Source organism: Salarias fasciatus, chromosome 17, assembly GCF_902148845.1.
Source record: "Salarias fasciatus chromosome 17, fSalaFa1.1, whole genome shotgun sequence".
Taxonomy (NCBI): domain Eukaryota; kingdom Metazoa; phylum Chordata; class Actinopteri; order Blenniiformes; family Blenniidae; genus Salarias; species Salarias fasciatus.
Genome location: NC_043761.1, coordinates 4,937,086 through 4,948,193, shown reverse-complemented (window position 1 = coordinate 4,948,193; position 11,108 = coordinate 4,937,086). Strand labels below are relative to the sequence as shown.

Genomic DNA, 11,108 nt, shown 5'->3' with positions numbered 1-11,108 from the left:
TTTTTTAAAGAGTGCAAGATGATTATAAATAAAATTTTAAAAATATTCCACTATGACCAAAAGTAATAATAAACAGGAATAAATTCATATATAAATAAAGGGAACATTAAATTTTAAATTCAAAAGGTAACCTGAGGTTTATTGGAGTCATTTTCACACAGTGAGAAATTTTAATCTTTTATGAATTAATATAAAATTTACATAAATGATTTTGAATTAAAGCAATAAACTTTAATCAAAATAGTTTCCTGATTTAGTTGAGAATAATGAAATTTTTAAAACTGGAGTTAGCAGAAATGCATATATTTATGAAATTTGTAATATAGAATATTTAATCCAATTATGTAAATATCAATACAATAATTATGCATTTTTTACTATAAATGAATTTTTTTACTCCTATTTATCCCTTTTTGATACTTTACTGGTGTTTCATTGATACCGTTTCTGGTACTTTGTTCATATAGTGCATGTTGAGAGTTGTGTTGGGAGTTTAAAGCAGTTAGTTTGTCAGAGTCATTACTGAAGCCCTCTGGTCCTCGCTGGTCTTCACTGACTATCTGCTTTCCACTGGGGCTCCATCGGTGCCCAGTGACACCCCCCACCAACTGTGACCTGAATACATGAATAAAAACCAGGCAGCCCGTTTCTGTGTTCCTCCGATTTATTATGAAAATGTACATAGAGATTAACGGTAGGACTTCTGGTAGCGGGCGCGGGCTCCAGGTCCACCGAACTTCTTGGACTCGCAGCGACGTGGATCGGCCACCAGCAGGGTCCGGTCGTACTGGATCAGGATGTCCTTGATCTCCTTCTTGGAGGCCTCGTCCACATCTGGGTGAAAGCAGCAGATGCAGAGGTCAAGCTGTGTCCTGATACAGCAGCAGGTTTCACTCCATGTGACCCAGCATAACATTACAAACACTTCCATATACAATTCACATCCTTGGAAAAAAAAAATACTATTGTACTTGTATCTACATTTAGGTTGCAATCAAATTTATTCCATTGTATTTGTTTTAGCGATTCAGTAATGACTGTTTATGCAGGTTGCGCTCTCATGGGAGACAAAAACGCTAAAAATCCTAACCACCTTCTGAAGACAAACTTTATGCAAATAACTTCTTTGTTACAAATTAAATAATCAAAAACTTCTTTATCGGTCCTCATTAGAATATTAAAACCACAGAAATGTTTCTGATGGTTTAAACTGAGCTGATATCTATTAAAAAAAGAAAACCCCAACGACGGTCTGAGGATTACAGCTCAGGTAAAACTAATACTAAACTGGATAAATCAGTGAGTTCAGCATGAGCAGGCATCACCGAATGCGAAAGCTTGAAACACACACAGTATCAATCTGATTTGAACTGTCAATCAAGTATCCTTTATGAGCACTGTGCTGCAAATTCATTAAATTTCTCTCTATTTTCCAAGTTTGTTGCCTTTTCTGTCAAAGCCCTCCTTAAGTCTCCCAAGACAAAAGCTGCTCCGTGTGCAACATCATCCAACCCACCGTAAATATGGAAGAGAAACAAAAAAAAGTAAATGCCTTGGCACAAACATTTCGAAAGACAACTCAGCAATCTGTGGAATTTGTGCTGAAACTTGGACATAACAGTTCAATACTCACACTTCTGGTAGTAGGCAACCAGGGCCTTGGAGATGGCCTGACGGATAGCTGGAGAGGAAAAGAAAGTTAGCTGACAGCTACACCATCACATGACCAAACATATCACCAGAGAGAGTGAGAAGGGAGCTCACCATAGATCTGTGCGACGTGTCCACCTCCCTTCACTCTGACTCTGATGTCAACTGCAGCAAAACGCTCTTTGCCCAGCAGCAGCACCGGCTCCAGGAGCTGAGAGACACCAACAAGTTAGTCGTGAAGTTTCTTTTCGAGAAAACCTACACACCTGTGATCTAGAGAAGAATTCAAACCACACAGGACAATATCAGGTAGTTAAACCAAGTATAAATAACATTAGAAGTGTGTGTATGAAGCAGAATACCATTATCACGGATGTGGTGTGAAGCAGCACCAAGACTCATCTCTACACCAGTTTTCACAGAAGTGTGATTCAGTGTCTAAACCAGTGTTTCACTACTATTCAATGAGTGGACTCCTGAGTTAATATAACAGTAGTAGAATCATCTAATAAATGAATGCTTCTGTCCATTTTTCTGTGATAACTTCAAGACAAACTTGTTTCTCTAGCACCATTCATACACAACGTTAAACTTAAAAACATGGCAACTTAAAGTCTTAATCTGAAATGGCTAAGAAAATCATTCTAACAAAGCAGTTAAGAGCATAAAAAATAGGATAAAAGTTAACTTTAAAATATTGGTAATACAATAAGCAAATTTAACAACCTGAAAACACTCAGCCTTTAACCAATATCACGGTTTTGGTTGGTTGTGATATGTGGCTTCAATATTTTTAAGTTCTACTAGACTAAAATTTTCTCAAAAGTATAAACAAAGTGTTGGCAGGACTGTTATACACAGAATCTGGGAGGGTGAATACAATTTTTATGTTTAGTAGCATACCGAAGGTCATATTCTTATTTTGGACGGCACACAGTTTTCTATATTTAAACCTTTCATCTCCACTCAACCTTGATATTCTGAATTACATCTTACATATTTCAAGGAGACATTTCCAACCTTTAAACCTCTTTAGAAATTTAGATCTGCTTTAGCTGCTGCCCAGCTCAATACCAGATGCTGCAGGTTCTATTCCGTTTCTCCTACACAGTAGTGGTTCATCCTCACCTGGAGCCTAACACGGTTACAGATCTTAACCCCTCTCTCCTCCCTAACAGAGGTGTTCATGCCCTCTCTTCCTCCTCTCCCTGACAGATGTCCATCCTCACCTTGTACTGCAGAGTGGCTGGCTCCACCATCTCCAGGGGTCTGCCATTCACCTTGATCAGGCCATTGCCTCTCTTGCAGTGGGCAACCGCTGTGGCAGTTTTCTAGGACAGAACATGATCATTAGTGAGTACAATTACACCTTTCACCCGTATAAAGTGTCTAAACACTGAAGCTTTATACCGCGTATTACATGTATGGCTCATCACACTTTGAGCACCGGGCTAGCCGGAGGGGCTAACGCGAAGCTAACTACACCGGTGGATGAACAAGATACAAGTCGCGAGAAAAATTAAAACCTAGTACCAGTTATTAAACGTTATGTAAACCTTAGCCGGAGTTCCTGACTTTGTCACACGGACAAATAAATCGGACTGGATTTATTTCCAACTTCCATTTCACGATAGCCGCGTTAGCTCAAATCAGCTAGCTTTACGGGGTTAGCTCTCACCCCGCACGTGGGCTAAATTCAGCGTTTTTACTCACTTTACGTCCAAACACCTGGACAGATTGAAGAGGACCTTTAGCTGGCATGATTCTACAACACACAGAGAAGAAGATTCGTGTTAGGAACGTCTTATTATTGGTTATATTTTGGTTATTTTGACGCTCGGGTAGATGAACATACCGTCTGCAGCTAGGGTGCCGTACGAAGAGACCGACGGGGTTTCACGGGGAGAGCATCAGGGGCTGCGGCACGGCACTCCGAGCTGCTTTGCGGCAGCATTTGCGACAGTTCCTCTCCATCCTTTTGGAACTGGGAAAAAAACAGAAAGAGCAACAAAGTTGTTTTTTTAGTCTTTTTACAACTTCTAGTCTGGAATATATTATTTTAATGTGCTCAAATATCACTCCCAAACCCACTTTTATATTTTATATGTTTTTTTAGTTCACTAATTGCATTTTACATAGGTAAATAGAGATTTTAATTATCATAACAGTCAGCTTTTGGTTTGACTGATTCAAGTTTAGCATTTTTACATAGTTAAAACAAATGTTTTGTTTGCATTACTTGGTTTTGCACCAACCACTCTTTTAATTCCACCTATTGTTTTTCTACCAGTCATTTATAATGATAAAACCCACACGGTGATGCTTATTTATGTTGCATGTCTCTTGTTACCTTACATAAAATAACTTGAGGAAAGACACATTGGAAAAAAGTTTCTCAAAAAAATTCAGCACACAAATGCTTTCTCAATCAGTAATGAATTCATTAAACAACATGTAATTATCAGTTTAGTGTATTTGATAATCCAAGAGAGAGGGTTTTTTTTACAGTATCACTCCACACAGAATAAATATAATGATAAAATATCAAATTAATAAAAATTCAATTCTAATCTATTCAATTCTAATACTAAAAAAGAAAAAAATCTGTAAATATATTAAATGAGGGACTCCATATAAAACCAGAGAAAGGCAATGTAATTTTAATACTATAAACCATAATAAAGTAAAATTAGATCGTATGAACAACAAAAAGAAAAACATTAATGAGATCCTTCTTCTTTTACTATTCTTCTTCATATTATTGTTATTTTAATCAGAATGATTAATAAGCAGCTGCATTACAAAGCACTTGATATCAAAAGGAAAAGACCAAGCAGGCTAAGAAACAGTCATTCAAACATTCATTTATGCAACAATAAATATAAACATATTTAAAAGCTTGTGAAAGATCTTCAGGCTATAGAAACAAAAAATGTGTCTGACTGAGAAATACCTTCCAATATGATGATTGAACAACAATAGACAGAATTCTGTTCAAATGTATTTCTGCTCAGTCAGATTGAAATTTGTTCACTGTCGTCTGAGAGTGAAACATCTGTTTCTTTGGATAATGAGGCTGCAGTGTAGGTGACTGGACTGATCTCTGGAGATATTTTAATGTGTTCCAGCGGGTGTCATTTCTTCGATGTGCTTTACAGCTCAGCAGTCTTTAAATGAAAGCTGTTCACCTGTTCCCTCCTGCTGTCCTCTTCTTTTTTATTGTTGTGTATTCAGGCTTTCATGGTACCCATTACCATGGCAACAACAACTAAACAAATTTCAATTTTAACACATAAAAACATGAAACAGTCCTTTAAACACAATCAGTTTCCGTCTTAAAAGTGCAGTAACTCAAAATTTTACAGTAAAAATGATTTTAAACGTTCCCATTGGTCAGATGGTCTTCAGGAAACACTCCCTTTAAACGATCTGTCGTCTCCATCAACAATGTCTTGGTCAAGTTTCCTTCATTTCAAAATGAGAATTCTTGCCAAATAAGCAGCACAGCATTCTGTGTTTTATGTCTGCAGAAGCACAGAAGCCTGTAAGTAAAGGAAGTCGAGCAGAAATAGTTTTATTAAAAGCGAAGAAACGTCAGCTTCCTTCCAAAAAGGCGCATGATGGCACACAAGGAACTCGCCACTGAGCTATTTTATTTTGAAGCTACGAAGGTCCAAACACCTCAACGCCTGTGAAGAGGGAGTTGATGAAGAAGCATCATGTCGAGGCCGCTGCACAGTTAGTGTTCAATTTGTGATTTATCTCAATTTACAAACCGCACAGTGAACAGCATCAATTATACCCATATCGGAGAGCTCAGTATCTTTATTTGTGAATCAAAATTTCATAATTCTAAATTTCATATGAGAAAACGTTGTGTAATGACTTTTTAAATACATATTGCTGACAGGGTGGGAAGCGCACTGGAGACACCACCACATTTGAACGATGTGCCAGTAATTGGAGCAGAGGTAACAGTACATGACATCTCAGATGAGGGGCCTCAGTGTATTGACACACCTTCATCCACCTCTCCCAACACACAAGAGGTTTTCACTGAAGACGACCTTTTAGGAAGACAGAAATTGATCTGAAACAACAAGCAACGTCTACCCATACAAAGTTGTCCCGACAGGTGCAACGTCACCGGAGCGGAGTGCCAATGCCTTTCTCGTTTTGAGTTCTCCATAACTGCCATGTTAACAGCAAACATATTGGAATGGATGAGTTATGGGAACATTTCAGTACATCTGGGTACAAAATTGGCATTGTTTATCTTTATTGCTACATTCTCAACCTATTCTACTTGTCCACACAATTCAGTTGAATTCATGGAAGTGGACATCACAACCCACTTTTAAATCTGGGAAGCTAGATCACCACAAGCATCTCGCTTTCTCGGAGCAGTTTCGCTAAAGCTGCTCTGCTATTCAAGTTCATGAATACAAGGGACAGGGATAGATGTGGTGACTGTTGGTAGGGATTACTTTTTTTCATTGATATCGTCTTTCTCAAGAAAAATGTAATATATATATATATATATATATATATATATATATATATATATAATATTAGTCTATTGTAAAATCACTTTTTGATTTTGCTCTTTTATTGTATTCCAGCAGCTGATGGGAGAATGGACAGTCCACGTTCACCGTGCTCAATACTGCGCCTACACTGCCATGGAGAATGAGTCTCGGGAAGTTGTCTCTGTCGTCAACATCAACAAAATGGAAACCCATCAAAATTCTGAGGTGAAAATCAGGCCGAGTAGAATCAAGGATAAAACCAGCAGTGGAGATGATTTTCAGGGTGGTGTCATCATTTAGCAAGTCTCCTCATCGCTGCAGATCTCCACCACCACGGCTGCAGTGCAGCAGAAATCCACACCAACAAAAAACTGTTATCAACACATCCAAGCACTTTTTCACATTTCCTGAATAATAAACCCTTCAATGGACTTTTACTTACATTATATCAAGAGCAAAACTCTTACTCTCTAGACAAACAAGCCAAATATATGACCTACGAATGAAAATTTGACTGGATGCCAATAAAGAACTGGTTCTCATGGCTGATACCGATAACCGATAAGTTCATATCTTTTTATTAAACATTGTCTGGAGATGATTTGCAGGAGAATTGAAAAATTTAAGATGCAGGGATTAAAATAATCCCTAATACTTTAGTAGCTCTGGGATTTCTAAAACAGCAAACAAAGGTACAGAAACCTCAAAATTTCATTCGATTTTTTTGGGGGGGTGAAAATATCACAATCAGTGGAAATAAATATTGTGCATTTTCTCAAAGGAAACTGAATCAAAATAAAATCTCCAGCATTTGTTCACATATGCTGTTTCACTTTTAAAAACTGAGACTTCCTGCCTGTGGTCCGCTGCTGTCAATTAAATGAAGTCAGGATATCAAATGTACTGACAAATGGAAGGGCAACTGAAGCAAACACAACTATGACTGCTTTATCAGTAAACATTTATCTTTTGTTATTTTATGAATAACAAAGAATTAAAACCTTTAGTGCAAGAAGATGGGGGGAGCATGTGGCTTTTAATTATTGAAATATGAACTATATTTAAATCAATGACATTGAGCTTTGGGTTAAGTCTTTACTGAAAGGTTTAAACCCAGGCTGTATTCGGTTTAAATCACATTTTCTCCTCATCCACTGAACAACAGCACTCTCTGGTGTCCGTAAATAAAATAACAACAGTTTTCAGCGTGAGACCATTTCAGCTCAGCAGAAAACTGAACAAAAATCTACATGATAACCTGACAGGTGTGGTCACCTGGGTTTGTCTCAACCTGATTTCCACTCCAGAGCCATGAGCCTGGCTGCAGAGGTGAGTGGTTCTGCTGTGCTCAGGCCCGGGGAGCTGAGAGTCAGAGTGTGAGGACGGGACAGAGGAAGCGGGGGACCTTTCTGGACAACAGATTTAAAAAAAACCAAGTCCTTTGATCTGACCACAGTCTCAGACAATGTTGACATGAAGGAACGAGAATGTGCAGTTTGTGGGAGGAAGCTGGCGTCGATCGGTCCACTCTCCGCTCTCTTTCACATGAGAACATGTTGCATTGTGGGAATTTAAACTTCAGAACAGGAATGAGACAGCAAAACTCTCATTCTCTAGACAAACAAGCCAAACATATGACCCAACACTTCAATCAAATCCTCAATTTAATACTGTAATCACTGAATTTTAACAGTTAAAATGGATTGAAGTAACTTTCTGTAACCTACTATAATACAATAGCATAAAAAATACCATCGTCATCCCTAAGCTAGCTACCTGGCTGCTGTCAAACCCTGTTACCCTGAAAGGAGGGAAGCAGCAGGGCCAATCGGGGGTCAGAGAAGGGCCGAAGATAGATATCATCTCGGGAATCTGTATACAGTGGCGCGAGTCATGCGTGCGGTGCGTAGTGCCTACCTATGCCTGACATTTACTGCAGCCAGAGTGGTGTTTATAGCGTGGGCCACGGCCAAACAGGCACCTGGCTTCTTTTATTGTCAGAGGGAACGAGTACTCCCCTTGGAAACTGCCTGCTGATGAGCTGCGCTGGATGGATCATGAAATCTGCTGCTTCCAGGCTCGACTCCAAGACTGCCGGGACTCACAGACTTCCACCGCTGACTGCGCTGTGTTTGAAGGCTTCGTCAGATCAAATTTTCCTTCCTTATTTAACAGCACTGTCTGTTGAAGTTTCCAGGAAATTCAGATCTTACCCATGCATCTAGTCAAGCAGCATGTGTTTCACCACTTGGGGGCAGTGTAGCAACCAGTAACCTCAACAGCAGTGTGGTCCTCTTGTTTCTTTCAAGGTTTTGTACCATCAAACATGATCCATTTGCTCGTAGATGTTAACTTATTCAAGTAGAAATTCAGTTTTTATTAATTTTTCTCATCACAATGTGTGGAAAAAAGAAACTCATTAAAGGTGAGACTATACCGAACCACATTAGGCCTCATTTGGTTGTCAGGTGTCTTCTAATGACAAGACTGGTGGTTCTGAGCTGGAAAAATGGACAAACAGAACCTCAACCTGGATAAAATACAGAGAATGGATGAGTGAAATAAGTGTGGAGACCTTTGGGGTAGCTGTGGGAAACTGGACCTTCAAGCTCACAGGTTTATTCCCCAAGTGTCCTCGGGCAAGATGTTGAACCCCGAGTTGAACACCTTACATGGCATTGGTTGGTTGCCATCTGTGTGAATGTGACCGCTTATGCAAAGCACTTCAAGACTGTAGAAGCAGTAAAAAGACTCGATATCTCCTCTGAGGAGTTATTAAACCAGAAGTCCGATCCAAAACCACGTCTGATCTTTTGTAGAACGCTACTCGAGTACTTCTGAGTTTGTTTAGTGTGACACTTCTGAAGAATTTAAGAGCCAAGAGATTAATGTGAGGGATGCAGCGATCGAATGCCAATACCTACAACAGAGTCAGCGAGACAGAAGAAACACCGAGAGGGGACCCGGCGCTGGACGATAAGCTTCCAGATAAACCTGTGTTTGTGTAATGGGTCAGCAGGACTCCCCCTCATCACTGTCTGCATAGGAAACACGTAAAGGCCGTCGAATCCGGCCTGATTTCCTGGTGTACTCGCCAACCCGCTGAGCACACAGCCCCTTTGTGTTGCTGACTGTCAAGTTCATCTTACAATGTCCAGACCCCTTCAAACCATTTACACTCTCAGATTACCACCGTGGGTAGTTATTTTCTTCTTCACAGAGAACACAAAACTGTCCGCACTTATCTTCCAAATTGTTCTGGAAGTACACAGCAGATAAAAATCGTAGCATTTTAAAGAGAAATCCCACACAGACAGCGAGTGGAAGAGCCGCAGAGCTCGCAGAAGGAGGAGAAGTCTGCAGTCATCCAGTAAAAGAGCCAGCAATAAATAAAGACCGCACCATATATGTGCAGCTCCTCTCCGCGGCCTTATGGAAACACATCACCTGAAGGCGCGACCCTTCGACCTTGTCTTGTCACAGCACCCCGAGCATGAGACAACGCTCTCAGATTTACAGGGGAGGAGATGCCGTTCCCGGCCGGCCATAGTGTCTCATTTGACCATAATAGGGCCTGCGGTGGTTGAAAAAGTGTTGGCGGTAATTGAAGTTTCCCTGAGCAGAAGGAGAAGATCTGCTAAAACCCAGTAGGCGGAGAGGCCTGGAGGGGAGCAAAAGGTTTTGTGAGGTATAAAGAAGCGCAGTCGCCACAGCAACGGGGGGGAAACTCTTCTGGGCTCATGAGGCAGAAAAGTGTCTTCACTCAGAAACAACCTTAAATCTGCAAGTCAGGAGAAATATGATTCAAAGCAGCAGGTCTTACCTTTTATATCCTTGTGCGAGGGACCATAAATAGAGCGTCCAAATGTACGAAGATCCTCATGTTCGCCATGAAACGTACGAATCAAGCCCCAACTGCCTCAGACAGATGGATTACGACAGCAACCAAAAAAGACAAACACAATTTATTGAACCCAATACCACAAAAACAGAAGCTGCATAGTGACGTAGTGGTAAGCACTCAGAGAAGACCCTCAGTTCAGGATCCCATGTCCTTCCTGTGCATCACACCCTGGTTTCCCCCTGAGAGGCCGAAGACGTATGTAATGATTTAATTAGGGAACTGTAAAGATGAATGGACTCCCTGAAGTAGTTATTGACTGAGGAAGGTCGTGAATTTTCCTTCGATAACTTGTCAAACCTTCATTGAGTTCAGTAACCTTGGACTCCAGGAGATGGTAATTAGACCTCGACAGACTGAGGACCCATTTGTCAGATTACGGTTCCAGTGAAAATACTGGGAAGTTTCCATTTTACACAGCAATGTTTGGAAAACGATGTCTGTTCACACATAAATGGAAGAAACCATGAGCACTCATTATTGTGAACATTAATATATCGAGCCTTCACCAAAGGACAGATTTGTACTTTACCGTCCAACTCTGTATCTCAGGGTCGCATTAGCACCTCAGGCGTTCAAAAATAGCGGTTTATTTTTTCTTATCTGTTGCTTGACTCCCTTTTGTAACTGTTTGTCTTTGACTTAAATACATATAAAACTAGTTTATTGAGAAAAATAGGGCTTGACATACTTTATTCACTGCGACTGTGTGCAGCAGCATGAGAGAGATTATCCATTTTCAAAGAGAGAACAACCACCTTGTATTTTTTTCTTGCAGTATTCATACATTTTTGTCATAATTGCACCATTTTCCAAGACACAAACAGTAAGGTTCCCTGAATTACTTCTGTCACATCAATGACTCTTACACAGAAGCGCCAGTCCTAAGGTGGGGCGCCAATGCGTCACAAATAATGAGAATTCCTAAAACTGGCATGAAAATTGCCCCCGGTTGCCGTGCCATGGCAGCGGTAAATATTGAAGTGTGCCTTTCTGGATGACAGCTCATAGCTCTAAAATGTAGCCCA

The 11,108-nt window shown here is 40.1% G+C and overlaps 1 protein-coding gene across 2 annotated transcripts; it reads right to left on the bottom strand.

Annotated features, from left to right (window-relative positions):
* Positions 1-646: 646 nt before the first annotated feature.
* rps16 (ribosomal protein S16) lies at positions 647-3,635 on the bottom strand. 2 transcript variants are annotated; one of them, XM_030113299.1, is made up of 6 exons: positions 3,506-3,635; positions 3,364-3,415; positions 2,880-2,981; positions 1,765-1,861; positions 1,634-1,681; positions 647-834 (listed from the first exon to the last, which is right to left on the bottom strand). In XM_030113299.1, the coding sequence occupies exons 2-6, from the start codon at positions 3,409-3,411 to the stop codon at positions 689-691; spliced, it is 441 nt and encodes a 146-aa protein (XP_029969159.1). In that variant the 5' UTR covers positions 3,412-3,415; positions 3,506-3,635; the 3' UTR covers positions 647-688. The 2 variants fall into 2 exon arrangements, with proteins under 2 accessions (XP_029969159.1, XP_029969161.1); XM_030113301.1 differs by having other exon boundaries at positions 3,360-3,415; positions 3,506-3,528.
* Between the last annotated feature and the right edge of the window lie 7,473 nt (positions 3,636-11,108).